Source organism: Eretmochelys imbricata, chromosome 1 (assembly GCF_965152235.1).
Source record: "Eretmochelys imbricata isolate rEreImb1 chromosome 1, rEreImb1.hap1, whole genome shotgun sequence".
NCBI lineage: Eukaryota > Metazoa > Chordata > Testudines > Cheloniidae > Eretmochelys > Eretmochelys imbricata.
In genome coordinates this window covers 7,291,490-7,308,918 of record NC_135572.1, presented here as the reverse complement: position 1 = coordinate 7,308,918, position 17,429 = coordinate 7,291,490, and the positions used below count along the sequence as shown (strand labels likewise).

Here is a 17,429-nt window from a genome sequence, read left to right as displayed (position 1 = left end):
AGGAGAGGGGCCGGCGGGCTCACCTCCCCGAAGGTGACAGAAATATATGAAAATCTAAATCTGTGGTATGGCCACACCTTGAATACTTTGTGTCGTTCTGTTCGCCCCATCTCAGAAAAGATATATTAGACTTGGAAAGTGTACAGACAAAGGTGACAAAAATCTTTAGGAGCAGGGAACAGCTACCATATGAGGAGAGGAAACGCCTGGAAATTTTCAACTTGAAAAAGAGACGATTCAGAGGAGATATGAGAGAGGTCTGTAAAGTCATGATTGATGTGGAAGAAGTGATTCAGGAAGAGCTATTTGCCCCTTCACAGGGGTCACCCGTGAAGTTAATGAGCATCAGGTTTAAAAGAAACAAAAGGAAGTATTTCTTCACACAAGGCACAGCCTGTGGAACTCATTGCTAGGTGATGTTGTGAAGGCCAAATGCATAACTGGGTCCATGTAAGATCAAGGGAGAGAGGTTCATCAGTGGCTATTAGCCAGGATAGTGAAGGACGAAACCCCATGCTCTGGCTGTCTGTAAACCACTGACTGTCAGAGGATGGGAGCAGACGACTGAGGGTGAAACACTCAACAATTGCACTGATCTGTTAATTGCCTCTGAAGCATCTTCACTGGCCATTTTCAAACGACAGGACACTGGGCTAGATGGACCATTCGTCTGAATCCATACGGTCATTCTTATATTCTGAATCTGTTCCTCTGATGGATGGTTTGATTCAGACAAGCCTTTTCCAGGGGCTCCCTCCATTATAGGGCTTGTGTGGCCATCGTCCATGGTAGGGTGACAATACATATAGTTTCATTATGTATCTTTTTGGCCAGGACAGTCCCTTTTTTAAGTCCTGGGTGAGACTTTTTTTTTTTTCTGGAAGGAGGAATTTGTCCTCTTTGCTCTTGCTGTCATGATCAGCTGGGAACAGCAAAGAGGAGATATGCCCACTTCTGTCAAAGAAGTGGAGAGTGGAGGAATGTTCGGGGGAGGTGAGTGGAGATGCCAGCCACCTGCAAGGGATGAGGCAGAGCTGTTGGGGAGGAAACAGCCTCCTAAAACCCTGAGGGGGCCCTTACAGAGTTACAGCAATAGGCAACAGCATCTCATGGGGGTGGGAGGCTTCGTGCGATCATCTGGGGGTCTCCTGTTTTCTCTTTGGGAATTATAGTCACCCTAAGGGGCTGCTCAGTGTGGGAGGCTGATGGAGGGCTACTGCCAGTTAGTGGCATGGTCCTATAGCACAAGTGACAGAGGCTGATGTTTTGAGCTGGAGCTGGAGCTGGGCTGGAAAACACACAACATTTTGACCCAAACTAAAATGTTTCCTTTGCATCCTTTTTGGGGGTGTGTCATAAATATAAAGGGAAGGGTAACCACCTTTCTCTATAGAGTACTATAAAATCCCTCCTGGCCAGAAGCAGCATCCTCTTACCTGTAAAGGGTTAAGAAGCTCAGCTAACCTGGCTGGCACCTGACCCTAAGGACCAATAAGGAGACATGATACTTTGAAATCTTGGGGTGGGGGAAGGGTTTTGTTTGTGCTCCTTCTTTACGTGGTTGTCCTCACTTGGGACTGAGAGAGGTAAGACAGAAATCCATCTTCTCCTTCCTATCCTAATCCAAGTCTCCAATATTGCAACCAGTGTAGGTAAGCCAGGCAAGACGGATGAGTTTATCTTTTGTTTTATATGAATTTTCCCCGTGTTAAGAGGTAGGTTTATTCTTGGTTTTGTTTTTTTTTGTATCTTTATGGTTTTGCCCAGAGGGGGATCCTCTGTGTTTTGTATCTGAATACCCTGTAAAGTATTTTCCATCCTGATTTTAGAGAGATGATTTTTACCTTTCTTTTTTTAATAAAACCCTTCTTTTCAGAACCTGACTGATTTTTCTATCCTTCCAAGATCCAGGCGTTTGGGTCTTTGATGGTTTTGTAACCAATTGGTTAGGATATTATTCTTAAGCCTCCCCCGGAAAGGGGGTGTAGGTCATGGTGGGATATTCTGGGGGAAGACATCTCCAGGTGGTCTCTTCCCTTGTTCTTTGTTTAAAATGCTTGGTGGTGGCAGCATAGGGTTCAAGGACAAGGCAAAGTTTGTACCTTGAGGAAGTTTTTCACCTAAGCTGGTAAGAATAAGCTTAGGGGGTCTTTCATGTGGTTCCCCACATCTCTACCCTAGAGTTCAGAGTGGGGAAGGAACCCTGACAGGGTGACTTTTCACAGAAAATGGAACATTGTTCTCTGAAAGCTCAGCTGCCATGATGCTGCCCAGCTACAGCTGCCTGGATCCCCAAGAGAAATGGGAGGCTTTTCATTTGCCTCGTCCTCAGAACATAAATGATGGTTGAACTGACGGAGTCTCTGGCTGCGCTCTGGGTATGGAAAGGTCGAAACCTCCTGAGCAGTCTGCAGCTGGGTTATTGTGCCCATTAGCTACTCTCCACAGCCTTCCCACCTGTGTGTTGCCCCCTCCACACTGTACCATGTCCCTTCAGCACATCCTGTGGGCAGTGGCTACTGTGACAGACCCTGGTAGCACATCTCTGATGAGCCTGTGCTAGAGGGAGCTGGAGAGGGTCCTAGAGCAGGTGTGGAGGCCTAGAGGTTGTGGGTGGGGAGGCCTCGCTATCAGTGGATCACCAAGATCTTTGCGTAACTTTGGGGATCCCTTGATCCTGGGTCCCCCTTTTCATTGCTCAGGGAGAAGGGAAGGGACCCCCTTCCTAGAATGATCCGAGGGAAATTTCCATGTTGGGAGCCCTGTGGAATCTCCCTTCCCTGGCCTGCACCCTGGGTTTGTAATGCAGGACAGAGGGCTACTGGGGAGAAATCTGGTCCTATATTAGTAATATTTTTATTATTAATTTACTTATTTATTAATTATGTTTGAGCAAGATCACAGCTGTGCCACTGTTACCAGGTGGCCGCCCCCGAGGTAGCCATGTGACTAATCGGAACCATACGAACCGTGACGACAAACCCGGATCCCAGGAATAGAGCCTGCAGCAGGGCTTGGCACTGCAGTCCAGTTGACTAGCATCACCGCGCATCCCCTGTGATTTGGCCTCCTGCAGTTTGCCATTGGCTGTCACGGGGAGGAAACCTGGTGCAAACTAAGCCGAGCAGCTGAGGTTCCCTGATGGCCAAGTAGGCCCCAAGGGAATGTGCAAACCTGCTTCATAAAGAGAGTTTCCTCCCTGTCTGAACAGATACTGCCTGCAGCCTGCTGCCCACGCAACCTCTCCGGTGACTCCTTGTGCTACAGGTTGAAGACATCTGGTGTCAGCAGCTCCCCTTCCAGCAGGAATTGGGTACGTTGGCAGGCTTCGCTATCTTTAAAATGTGAAGTGGAGGGGAAAGGCTGCAAGGTGTTTCCATTGGCAGATATTGTCTGAAGCAGCAGAGGACTCAGTGATGGGGCTGGAGGGAAGGCAGCGCTAGGTCATTTGGGAACTCCTCCCCTACATCTACCCATGCTGCACAGTGAATAATTTCAGCTACACAGAAATCTGACATTCCAAGCAAGCTCAGAGTGTCAAAACCCTGATGCCCTGTGTCAGGATTTCTCAAGGGCTCCTCTTTCTGTAGATGCCGTGTGCTCTGGGCCTGATAATGCTCTGGGCTGAGCAAGAACAGACCCCAGGGAATAAGAGTTACTAGTTCCCCAATCAAGCCAGGTTTATTTTGTCCTGCAAATTTAATCAGCAAATGCATTTTCAACCATTTTATTCTCTGGCTCGATTGTGAATGCAAGAATTCAGGGCCGTGCACTCAACCACTTTGTAATACCTGTGAAAGACTTTCCAAGAGGTCCTGGAGAACAGAACTGCTGGTCCGTGTTTCAGCAAAGAGTAGATCTGAGTTGCATGAAAGGGGAGTGTAATAGTGGTTTCAATGTAGTTTACACACATCACCTGTTACACGAGCATGGTTGAAGTAACTTGCACCCTCAGCTGGATATTAGTGCAAACTTAGTGTTTGCACTATTCACCCTTTTGTAACATCAACCCCACCCCTGCTGAAATAACTCTCTGTCTTTTCTGTAAAGCTTCTCATTTGCCAAATACAGGATGCAGATCCTGTGAGGATGAAGGGAAGTCTATAGGACAATTGAACTCTCTGCTTTCAGTCAACATTGGCTAGGAAAATCATTTCAGCTTCTCTAGGGGGTCAGAGTGTATTACTGGGAGCATTTGGCAAGGGAAAGTTAATGGAGTCCTCTTCTAATTGAATTGAAACATGTAAATCTGGAGTGATGCTGTTACAGTCAATGTTACTGAATTCAGAAAATAGGGCTAAAAATGATCTCATGTGCTCCAAAGAGGTAGTGGCATAATTTGGACTCTCCGGATAGGATAAAGAAAATAAAATATATATAATGAGGCATTGAAACACGTAAATAGCTTCAGTGCAGGATAGATAAATACTATGACCGTTTTCACCGTGCACTTGCCATGTGTTTACACACATGTTATGATACAATGGGCCAAACTCAGAAGGGCAGGGCCAAAAAGGGTGTCTGTGGGAAGGTCACAATTGCAAAAGCACACAGTGCTCAAATAGGCTGTGGCACTGTGATCCACAAGATATCAATGGGGCCAGTTGCTTAGAAGAATGCAAAGAGGGGCGGGGTGTTTAAATGGGTTACTATTGGTGCTGAAAATCCAAAACTATGTTTTTGCTGATCTTCCTTGAACTCCAGGGAGTCTCTAGAATTCCACTCAGAGCAGAATGATGTCTCAATAAATATAATCTAGTCTCCTGTGCTTTTTCCTTCCAGGAAGAAAAGTTTAAAACTCGTCGGACCTTCTCAGTCCATTATGTCAGCTGTCAATAAAACCAAATTCAACCCTGCTGTTTTCTTTCTCACCGGGATACCTGGGAAGGAAGATGTCCATCTCTGCATCTCTATCCCCTTCTGCTTAGTGTATGTTACTTCAATAGTAGGAAATTCACTCATTCTGTTTGCTATAAAAACAGATCCAAGCCTCCATGAGCCCATGTACATTTTACTTTCCATGTTGGCCGTCACAGACCTTGGTTTATCGATAACCACCATACCGACGATACTGGGTATATACTTGTTTAACTCTAGGGAAATCAGCCTCAATGCTTGTTTTACCCAGATGTTCTTTATCCACTTTCTTGCAAAAATTGAATCCGCCATGCTCTTGATGATGGCCTTTGATCGCTTCATTGCAATCTGTAACCCACTGAGATATGCTTCCATCTTAACCCTGCCGAGATTAGCCAAGATGGGGTCGGTGTTTGTGCTAAGAGGTGTGGCCGTAACATTACCATTCCCCTTACTCCTGAAACAGTTCCAATACTGTCGAGCCAATGTCCTCTCCCATTCCTACTGTCTGCACCAGGACATCATGAAGTTGGCATGTGCGGACGTCACAGTCAATAACATCTATGGCTTGTTTGTTACACTCATAACGGTGTGGTTAGACTCGCTGCTCATCTTCCTCTCTTATGTGATGATCCTTAAAGCAGTGCTGAGCATCACCTCCCACATGGAGTGCCTCAGGGCCTTGAACACCTGCGTCTCCCACCTCTGCGCCGTCCTGGTTTTCTACATACCAGAGTTCAGCCTGACTGTCATACACAGATTCTGGAGGAGCTCTTCTCCCTTGCTTCAAATTCTCCTGGGCTACATCTACTTGCTGGGCCCGCCTCTGATTAATCCAATAGTGTACAGTGTGAAAAGCAAACACCTTCGTGCAAGGATAATTAGGGTGTTTGTCAAATAAATAGTCAGTTCATCATACGGTGATACAGGAGTTAGGAAAAATAGACTGTGGCCACCTATTCAATCCTGCACCCTTACGTGTGAGTCTAGGGCCACGTCTACACTACCCGCTGCATCGGCGGATAGCGATCGATCCTCGATTGCTCTGCTGTCGACTCCGGAACTCCATCAGGGCGACAGGCGGAAGCGGAGTCAACAGGGGATGGGCGGCCGTCGATCCAACGCCGCGAGGACGCGAAGTAAGTGATTCTAAGTCAATCTAAGATATGGCAACTTCAGCTATGCTATTCTCGGAGCTAAAGTTGCGTATCTTAGATCGATTCTGTCCCCCCCAGTGTAGACTAGGCCTAGAAGAGCTACTGATTTCCATTCTTTAGGGAGAAGTTCAGAAGGGATGTAAGACGTGGAGTAGTGGAAGTGGGGCTGTTCCCACTCGCTGGTCAGAGAGGACAGGGCACTGGGGGAATGAGACCAAGGCTAACAGCAGCATATACGAAGTGACTGTGCTCGTGGAGAGCCAGGGGACTGGTGAGTTGTTGGCCCATGAAGAGCCGTATCAGTGGCTGTTCCAACCTAAGAATTCCGGTCAATACAGTGAATCAAAAGAAGGGGTGTGGAGGTTGTTTCCCATTACACCTGGCCTGTCACACTGTCCAAATCAAAGAATCATAGAATCATAGAATATCAGAGTTGAAAGGGACCTCAGCAGGTCATCTAGTCCAACCCCCTACACAAAGCAGGACCAATCCCCAACTAAATCATCCCAGCCAGGGCTTTGTCAAGCCTGACCTTAAAAACTTCAAAGGAAGGAGATTCCACCTAGGGAACGCATTCCAGTGTTTCACCAGCCTCCTGGTGAAAACATTTTTCCTAATATCCAACCTAAACCTCCCCCACTACAACTTGAGACCATTCCTCCTTTTTCTGTCATCTGCTACCACTGAGAACAGTCTAGATCGATCTTCTTTGGAACCCTCTTTCAGGTAGTTGAAAGCAGCTATCAAATCCCCCCTCATTCTTCTCTTCCACAGATTTAACAATCCCAGTTCTCTCAGCCTCTTCTCATAAGTCATGTGTTCCAGTCCCCTAATCATTTTTGTTGCCCTCCGCTGGACTCTTTCCAATTTTTCCACATCCTTCTTGTAGTGTGGGACCCAAAACTGGACACAGGACTCCAAATGAGGCCTCACCAAGGTCAAATAGAGGGGAACGATCACGTCCCTTGATCTGCTGGCATTGCCCCTACATATACATCCCAAAATGCCATTGGCATTCTTGGCTACAAGGGCACACTGTTGACTCATATCCAGCTTCTGATCGACTGTAACCCCTAGGTCCTTTTCTGCAGAACTGCTGCTGAGCCATTCGGTCCCTAGTCTGTAGCGGTGCACGGGATTTTTCCATCCTAAGTGCAGGACTCTGCATTGGTCCTTGTTGAACCTCATCAGATTTCTTTTGGCCCAATCCCCTAATTTGTCTAGGTCCCTCTGTATCCTATCCCTACCCTCCCAGTTTAGTGTCATCTGCAAACTTGCTGAGATCTTGCACAGCTCTTCTGCAGTCACAGTCCTAGTGCTTCCTGAGCGCTCTGGGAGCTGCATGATCCATTCTCCAGCTGTGGACAGGGGCTATTCAAGGGACACAGTCCCGCACCCTTCCCCCATGGCCTCACCCAGGTGCTTGAGACAGAGACATGATTAACACAGGAGCCCCAGGAGAAGGCATTCAGGTAACATCTCCTGCCCATTATTGATGGCTCTGCACACAGAAGTATATTTCCTAGGACTCCTCCGCTCTGTTTGTGCTGTCCCAGCAATGCAGTCACAACAATCTCCGGTCTCAGCCCAGCCCATTCAGTGTAGGCTGAGCACCTTCTCAAAAGCCAAAAGCAGGACACAGGCAGGAGCCCTGCCCCCTACATGGCCTCAACCCTGGCCCTCTTCTTTCCCCTGAACTCCCACCTCCTGGTCCTCTTCTTTCCCCAAGCCTCACCCACTGACTAGGCTGGACATCACAGACAGGCCATGGTAAGAGGAGCCCAGGGAGCAAGTGCTGCTCTGGGGACCCCCAGATCCTCCACCTGCCCCCTAACTTGTTCGTGGCCTCATAGCGGGTGGAGGGGGAGCTAAGGACCTCCTCCTCCCTCTGACTGTGAAAAAGGTGGTGCTGCCCATGAGCCTTCTGCAGGCATGGATCGGCATGGCTGGTATTTCAGGACAAATGCTCTTCTAAAGTCATTGAGCCCACAACGGGACTTGAACTCTGTATTTCGGGACTCTCCTACCCAACTGGGGATGGGCAGTCCACTCTAATTCACCACTCCTTTTGCCCCACCACCACAGCCAGAGCCAGAGTAGCGAGGCCCCCTCTCCCAGAGCAGCCCAGAGCTTCCACACACCGCCTGGCTGAACCAATGATCCTCCCACCCAACCCCCAATGTTGGAGGAGCCCTGGGACGGCTGCAGCACTGCCAGCCATGCCGAGCTCACTCTCCTGAGACCCCAAGCCAGCCCATGGGAAAAGCATGTCTCTTCCCAAAGAACCTGAGCTTTTTATATGTCCCCGATATTGATCTTAGTGCTATGATTGTGGTATGACTATGATCTAGTTATGTGTGTCTTGTAGAAAAAAGATTCTTGGGTGTTTACTATGGAAAGCTATGATGCGGAGAATATGATGGTCCTATTTGTGTGCTTGTATCATTTTTGCATCTGAAATTATGAATATTGACTATGTATCTGTATTTCAAATGTAGTTCACTCCATTTTGGTATGTCAATTTGACTGCTATATAACACGGGGAGTGACACCATCTCTTGGCCTCACTCCCCACACAAGAGAACTCCTGGAAACAGCTGAGGAACAATGTCTGAACAGGGGGAAGTGCTGATCCCAAGCTAAAAGGATTTCTAGCTTGTGTTTGAAAATTTGATAGCCTGCTTGTCTCATCAGCCAGAGTGAGATATTGTTCATTCATATCCATTTTATTTTGTGTGTTACGCTTAGTTTCCATTTTTTGTTTATGTGCTGGATAATGTGCTTTAATCGGGTTTCTATTCATTTAAAATCCATCTTTTTGTAGGAAATAAAACTATTTTATGCTATATCTTTACCAGCGTGTTTTGAGTGAAATGCCTTGGGAAAATCCCAGCTCTGTGTACAAAGGCTGTTGTATATCCTTCCACATCAAGGGGAAAGCCACCTAGATTATTGAGCTTGTGTTGTACTCCTGTGCAATGCAAAATGGTATAATTTTGGGTTTATACTCCAGGAAGGGAGCAAAGGCTGGGGAGTTGGGAAATTGTCTGTTGTCTCCAGCCTGTCCTTGAGTGGCTCACTAAAGCACTCAGGCCGCTCAGTTGGGTGTGTGGCACCACCTACCGTTGTGTTGGGTGATAGCAGGGCTTGAAGAGACTGTCTTTGTCACCAGCAAAGCAGTGTAGGATTGGCCAGCCATGCTGGAGGGATGAGCGGCACAGGGGTTCCCACAGCAGCGAGACTGCCCCCTGGGGCTGACAACCTTTCACAGCGCTCTGTGTTTCTCAGCTTCCTGGTTTCATCAGTAATCTCCATGGAGCGCAGCGAGATTCCTGAAGAAGCTGAGTAGCACATATTGCCTCCTCAGTTACCCTGGAACCTGCTTGTCACATAAGTATAAATAGTTCCCTGTGCAAACCCTGCAACTGGCAGCGAGTGGCCACAGCAGCACCAGGGAGGCTGAGCCTGTCCAGGCCTATGTCCACCACTGGCACTTCCCCCCGTTCAGTCTTTGTTCCTCAGGTGTTTGCAGGAGTTCCCTTGTGTAGGGAGTGAGGCCAAGAGATAGTGTTATTCCATCCAGCTTAGATAGTGGAAAAATACAGGTAACCACAATGGAGTCAGTGTCATGTGGTCTGGTCACATGCTGTCAAGGCTGAATCCCCACTCTGTCACTCCGAGTGCAGAAGGTGGGGGCCCACAAGGAGTCTAAAAAATAATACTGGCCACTCCAGGCTTGTAGTAAACTCCCAAGGTTACAGCTTTTCTCTGACCGTGGCTTGGTAATTGCTGACACCACCCAAATGCAAAACAAAAACAAAAACAAAAAGAAAATAAAACAACTTGGACCAGGAAGGAGCACTTGGGAATTCCTCTCTGTGGGGGATGCAAAAGTCCTCCCCCCGGTTCCCCAGGGAAGAACTGGAAAAGAAAACAAAGAAAGTAGCTGTTGCCACCAGCTAATCACACAGCATGTGCACAAAACTCTTAGAACACCAAAAATCCTGTCTTCTTCTTAAAAAAGGGAAATTTTATTAAAAACAAAGAGGAAGAAAAATACATCCAGAACTTATGCTTTTGCTATATTTGAAAAGAGCAATTCCAATAATTAAGCACCCAAAATAGCTTTTGTGGGGGTTCAGCTTAAAGGTTACAAGCAAACAAAAGCATCTGGGGTTAGCACAGAGGAGATCTAAAAGCCAAAAAAAAGAAATAAACCTAATAATGTCTCTTTAACCGTGCCCTGTCCCATGATTTCTTCTAGGTACGGAAGATGAATTTTTATACCTGGTTCAAGCTTTACACAGCATTGCTGCTTAAAGCATTGCTGGTCCCTGTCTCCTTCTTCAGAGACCAACAGACAAAGGGAAAGTTTCTTTCCCAATTTGAAAAGTTCTAGCCTTCCCATTGGCTCTTTTGGTTAGGTGCTCACTCCTTTTATTTTACCTGTGGGCTTGTTCACCCTTTACAGGTAAAGCAAAGAGAGAACAGACACCAAGAGGGATTTTACAGCTAACTGCCTGTCTGGGTGTTCATAAAAGGGAGCTACCCCCCCTACACCTTCACTTATCTCATGCCCCCCAAATCACAGAAAGTGCTGGCCAGCCTGGTTCAGGTCAGGTCTACGCCAGCTGGGATTTCTTCCTGGAAGTTTAGGAAAGAGAGTTAATAAATGACATGCACAGCTAATTTTACTAATAATTACATGAAGAACTAAACAGTACTTTTACATTTGGCGGACTACAATGCCTTAGAATGCAGGGACATTTTTACCTGGCTGATTCTGGGAAACCTTCCCGCGAGAGTGCATCAGCCACTTTGTTAGCGGCTCTTGAAATGTGTTGTATCTCAACATCAAAGCGTTGACTAGCTAAACAGCAGCAAAGATGTTTTTTTTCATCTCTCTGACTGTGTGAAGCCATTTCAGCGCAGCATGGTCAGTCTGCAGTTGGAAGCGCAGTCCCCAAATGTATGGGCGTAGCTTCTCCAGAACATACACAATGGCATAATCTTCTTTTTCAAAGAGAGACCAGTGGCTTTGCCTCTCAGAAAGTTCTTTTGCTGAGAAACACGACAGGATGGAATTGTTGATGTGGTCCTTATTGCATTTAAACTCCGCCTACACCATGCTCAGAGGCATCTGTGATTCCCCATGAATCTGAGAATATAGCCACATCATCAAGGTAGGTGACTGCAAATTCCCCAAATCCAGCCAGAAGGTTATGTAGCAATTACTAGAAGGTGGAGGATGCATTTCACATTCCGAAACAGAGCTATCCCCCCACACAGAAACTTCATTTATCCCACATGCCCTTGCATGCCCGACTGAGTCATAGGAGCCATTACTCATAGGCTGTCTGGAACATTCTCAGGAAGGCTCACCTGGTGAGGGATAAACTTCTCTTAAGGCCTATTGTTTCCCCTAATGGCCCACTACCCTAAACCGGCCCTTCACAGCTAGCTGTCTTCAATGGAAACATTCTACCTGGTGGTTGTCAAGCCAGTGTAACCACGTCTGGAACATAGATACATAGTCTATATTCATAAGTTCAGATATAAAAATGATACATGCACACAAGTAGGATCATCATATTCTGGAAACCATAACTTTTTCTTAGACACCTCACAGGCTATATTTTGTAGAAGATATGTCAGAACTACGTCATAAACATATCGCAAGGAAACTACTGTGATGAATATGCGGGCAGTGTCACAACCGTCTCCTCGGCTGCCCTGGAACCTACAAGATGAAAATAACAAGCTCAGGGTTTTTGGGACGAGAGAAGCTTTTCCCCAGGTTGGCTTCAGGTCTCAAGAGAGGTGGAGTGGCATGGCTCGGCGGGGGCGGCTCCATCCCCGTGGGCTGTAGAGGCTCTGGGCATCTCCAGGATGTGGGGGCTTGGCATTCCGGGTGCAGGGTAGGGTGTGACTTGTGCAGAAGGAGAGGGGCCGGTGGGCTCGCCTCCCTCAAGAGTAACAGAAATATGCGAATCTCTATATCTGTGGTATGCCCACACCTTGAATACTTTGTGTAATTCTGGTCGCCCCATCTCAGAAAAGATATATTAGACTTGGAAAGTGTACAGACAAAGGTGACAAAAATCTTTAGGGGCAGGGAACAGCTTCCATATGAGGAGAGGAAAAGCCTGGGAATTTTCAACTTGGAAAAGAGACGATTCAGAGGAGATATGAGAGAGGTCTATAAAGTCATGATTGATGTGGAGGAAGTTATTCAGGAAGAGCTATTTGCCCCTTCACAGAGGTCACACATGAAGTTAATGAGCATCAGGTTTAAAAGAAACAAAAGGAATTATTTCTTCACACAAGGCACAGTCAGCCTGTGGAACTCATTGCTAGGTGACGTTGTGAAGGCCAAATGCATAACTGGGTCCAGGTAAGATCAAGGGAGAGAGATTCATCAGTGGCTATTAGCCAGGATAGTGAGGGACGAAACCCCATGCTCTGGTGTCTATAAACCACTGAGTGCCAGAGGATGGGAGCAGATGACGGAGGATGAAACACTCAACAATTGCACTGATCTGTTAATTGCCTCTGAAGCATCTTCACTGGCCATCGTCAAACGACAGGACACTGGGCTAGATGGACCATTGGTCTGAATCCATATGGTCATTCTTATGTTCTTATCTGTTCCTCTGATGGATGGTTTGATTCAGACAAGCCTTTTCCAGGGGCTCCCTCCATTATAGAGTTGTGTGGCCATCGTCCATGGTAGGGTGACAATACATATAGTTTCATTATGTATCTTTTTGGCCAGGACAGTCCCTTTTTTAAGTCCTGTGTCAGGCTTTTATTTTTCCGGAAGGAGGAATTTGTCCTCTTTGCTCTTGCTGTCTTGATCAGCTGGGAACAGCAAAGAGGAGATATGCCCACTTCTGTCAAAGAAGTGGGGAAGTGGAGAGTGGAGGAATGTTCGGGGGAGGTGAGTGGAGATGCCAGCCACCTGCAAGGGATGAGGCAGAGCTGTGGGGGAGAAAACAGCCTCCTGAAACCCTGAGGGGGCCCTTACAGAGTTACAGCAATAGGCAACAGCATCTCATGGGGGTGGGAGCCTTAATGCGATCATCTGGGGGTCTCCTGTTTTCTCTTTGGGAATTATAGTCACCCTAAGGGGCTGCTCAGTGTGGGACGCTGGTAGAGGGCTACTGACAGCTAGTAGCTGGAGCTGGGCTGGAAAACACACAACATTTTGACCCAAACTAAAATGTTTCCTTTGCATCCTTTTTGGGGGTGTGTCATAAATATAAAGGGAAGGGTAACCACCTTTCTGTATGGAGTGCTATAAAATCCCTCCTGGCCAGAAGCAACATCCTGTTACCTGTAAAGGATTAAGAAGCTCAGCTAACCTGGCTGGCACCTGACCCAAAGGACCAGTAAGGAGACATGATACTTTGAAATCTTGGGGTGGTGGAAGGGTTTTGTTTGTGCTCATTGTTTACGTGGTTGTCCTCTCTTGGGACTGAGAAAGTTAAGACAGAAATCCATCTTCTCCTGCCTATCCTAATCCAAGTCTCCAATATTGCAACCAGTGTAGGTAAGCCAGGCAAGACGGATGAGTTTATGTTTTGTTTTATGTGAATTTTCCCTGTCTTAAGAGGGAGGTTTATTCCTGTTTTCTGTAACTTTAAGGTTTTGCCCAGAGGGGGATCCTCTCTGTTTTGTATCTGAATACCCTGTAAAGTATTTTCCATCCTGATTTTAGAGAGATGATTTTTACCTTTCTTTTTTTAATAAAACCCTTCTTTTCAGAACCTGACTGATTTTTCCATTGTTCCAAGATCTAGGAGTTTGGGTCTTTGATGGTTTTGTAACCAATTGGTTAGGATATTATTCTTAAGCCTCCCCAGGAAAGGGGGTGTAGGACTTGCGGGGATATTTTGGGGGAAGACGTCTCCGTGTCGTCTCTTCCCCTGTTCTTTGTTTAAAATGCTTGGTGGTGGCAGCATAGGGTTCAAGGAGAAGGCAAAGTTTGTACCTTAGGGAAGTTTTTAAGCTTAGGGGTTCTTTCATGCGGGTCCCCACATCTTTACCCTAGGGTTCAGAGTGGGGAAGGAACCCTGACAGGGTGACTTTTCATAGAAAATGGAACATTGTTCTCTGAAAGCTCAGCTGCCATGATGTTACCCAGCTGCACCTGCCTGGATCCCCAAAAGAAATGGAGATGCTTTTCATCTGCCTCATCCTCAGAACATAAATGATGGTTGAACTGATGAAGGGACCCCTTCCTGGAACGATCCGAGGGAAATTCCATGTAGGGAGCTTTGTGGAATCTCCCTTCCCTGGTCTGCACCCTGGGTTTGTAATACAGGACAGGGGGCTGCTGGGGAGAAATCTGGTCCTATATTAATAATATTTTGATTGTTAATTTACTTATTTATTAATTTTATTTCAGCAAGATCACAGCTGTAACATTGTTACCAGGTGGCCGCCCCCGAGGTAGCCATGTGACTAATCGGAACCATACGAACCGTGACGACAAACCCGGATCCCAGGAATAGAGCCTGCAGCAGGGCTTGGCACTGCAGTCCAGTTGACTAGCATCACCGCGCATCCCCTGTGATTTGGCCTCCTGCAGTTTGCCATTGGCTGTCACGGGGATGAAACCTGGTGCAAACTAAGCCGAGCAGCTAAGGTTCCCTGATGGCCAAGTAGGCCCCAAGGGAATGTGCTAACCTGCTTCATAAAGACAGTTCCTTCCCTGTCTGAACAGATACTGCCTGCAGCCTGCTGCCCACGCAACCTGTCCGGTGACTCCTTGTGCTACAGGGTGAAGACCTCTGGTGTCAGCAGCTCCCCTTCCAGCAGGAATTGGGTATGTTGGCAGGTTTGGCTATCTTTAAAATGTGAAGTAAAGGGGAAAGGCTGCAACGTGTTTCCATTGGCAGATATTGTCCGAAGCAGCAGAGGACTCAGTGATGGGGCTGGAGGGAAGGCAGCGCTAGGTCATTTGGGAACTCCTCCCCTACATCTACCCATGCTGCACAGTGAATAATTTCAGCTACACAGAAATCTGACATTCAAAGCGAGCCCAGAGTGTTTTAAAACCCTGATGCTCCATGTCAGGATTTCCAAAGAGCTCCTCTTTCTGTAGATGCCGTGTGCTCTGGGCCCGATAATGCTCTGGGCTGCGAAAGAAGAGACCCCAGGGAATAAGAGTTACTAGTTCCCCAATCATCCCAGGTTTATTTTGTCCTGGAAATTTAATCAGCAAATGCATTTTTAACCATTTTATTCTCTGGCTCGATTGTGAATCCGTGCACTCCACCACTTTGTAATACTTGTGAAAGACCTTCCAAAAGGTCCTGGAGAACAGAACCGCTGGTCCGTGTTTCAGCAAAGAGTAGATCTGAGGTGCATGAAAGGGGAGAGTAATAGTGGTTTCAATGTGATTTACACACATCACCTGTTACACAAGCTTGGCTGAGGTAACTTGCACACTCAGCTGGATATTAGTGCAAACTTAGTGTTTGCACTATTCACCCTTTTGTAACAGCAACCCCACCCCGCCCAGCTGAAATAACTCTCTGTCTTTTCTGTCAAGCTTCTCATTTGCCAAATACAGGATGCAGATCCTGTGAGGATGAAGGGAAGTCTATAGGACAATTGAACTCTCTGCATTCAGTCAACATTGGCTAGGAAAATCACTTCAGCTTCTCTTGGAGGGATTTTGGGGGGTCAGAGTATATCACTGGGAGCATTTGGCAAGGGAAAGTTAATGGAGTCCTCTTCTAATTGAATTGACACATGTAAATCTGGAGTCATGCCGTTACAGTCAATGTATTTGAACTCAGAAAATGGCGCGAAAAATGATCTCCTGTGCTCCAAAGAGGTAGTGGCATAATTTGGACTCTCCGGATAGGATAAATTGCCACACTCAGAAGGGCAGGGTCAAAAAGGGTGTCTGTGGGAAGGTCACAACTGCAAAAGCACACAGTGCTCCAATAGGCTGTGGAACTCTGAGCCACAAGATCTCAATGGGGCCAGTTGCTTAGAAGAATGCAAAGAGGGGCAGGGTGTTTATATGGGTTACTATTGGTGCTGAAAATCCAAAACTATGTTTTTGCTGATCTTCCTTGAACTCCAGGGAGTCTCTAGAATTCCACTCAGAGCAGAATAATGTCTCAATAAATATCATCTAGTCTCCTGTGCTTTTTTCCTTCAGGAAGAAAAGTTTAAAACTCATCGGACCTTCTCAGTCCATTATGTCCGCTGTCAATAAAACAAAATTCAACCCTGCAGTTTTCTTTCTCACCGGGATACCTGGGAAGGAAGACGTCCATCTCTGGATCTCTATCCCCTTCTGCTTAGTGTATGTTACTTCAATAGTAGGAAATTCACTCATTCTGTTTGCTATAAAAACAGATCCAAGCCTCCATGAGCCCATGTACATTTTACTTTCCATGTTGGCCATCACAGACCTTGGTTTATCGATAAGCACTATACCGACGATACTGGGTATATACTTGTTTAACTCTAGGGAAATCAGCCTCAATGCTTGTTTTACCCAGATGTTCTTTATCCACTTTCTTGCAATAATTGAATCCGCCATGCTTTTGATGATGGCCTTTGATCGCTTCATTGCAATCTGTAACCCACTGAGATATGCTTCCATCTTAACCCTGCCGAGATTAGCCAAGATGGGGTCGGTGTTTGTGCTAAGAGGTGTGGCCGTAACATTACCATTCCCCTTACTCCTGAAACGGTTCCAATACTGTCGAGCCAACATCCTCTCCCATTCTTACTGCCTGCACCAGGACATCATGAAGTTGGCATGTGCGGACATCACAGTCAATAACATCTATGGCTTGTTTGTTACACTCATAACGCTGTGGTTGGACTCGCTGCTCATCTTCCTCTCTTATGTGATGATCCTTAAAACAGTGCTGAGCATCACCTCCCACATGGAGTGCCTCAGGGCCTTGAACACCTGCGTCTCCCACCTCTGCGCCGTCCTGGTTTTCTACATACCAGAGTTCAGCCTGACTGTCATACACAGATTCTGGAAGAGCTCTTCTCCCTTGCTACAAATTCTCCTGGGCTACAGCTACTTGCTGGGCCCGCCCCTGATTAATCCAATAGTGTACAGTGTGAAAAGCAAACACCTTCGTGCAAGGATAATTAGGGTGTTTGTCAAATAAATAATCAGTTCATCATATGGTGATACAGGAGTTAAGAAAAATAGACCATGGCCACCTATTCAACCCTGCACCCTTATGTGTGAGTCGAGAGCCATGTCTACACTACCCGCTGGATCGGCGGGTAGTGATCGATCCCCGATTGCTCTGCTGTCGACTCCGGAACTCCATCAGGACGAGAGGCGGAAGCAGAGTCAACAGGGGATGGGCGGCCGTCGATCCAACGCCGCGAGGATGCGAAGTAAGTGATTCTAAGTCAATC

At 46.8% G+C, this 17,429-nt stretch overlaps 2 protein-coding genes across 2 annotated transcripts; both read left to right on the top strand.

The window, feature by feature from the left end:
* Nucleotides 1-4,822: 4,822 nt before the first annotated feature.
* Nucleotides 4,823-5,758, top strand: LOC144279244 (olfactory receptor 51G1-like). Its single transcript, XM_077840737.1, has one exon. It carries the CDS (start codon nt 4,823-4,825, stop codon nt 5,756-5,758), a length of 936 nt encoding a protein of 311 aa, XP_077696863.1.
* A 10,476-nt stretch (nt 5,759-16,234) lies between these two features.
* On the top strand, nt 16,235-17,170 carry LOC144279233 (olfactory receptor 51G2-like). The gene has a single exon (XM_077840726.1). It carries the CDS (start codon nt 16,235-16,237, stop codon nt 17,168-17,170), a length of 936 nt encoding a protein of 311 aa, XP_077696852.1.
* Nucleotides 17,171-17,429: the final 259 nt, after the last annotated feature.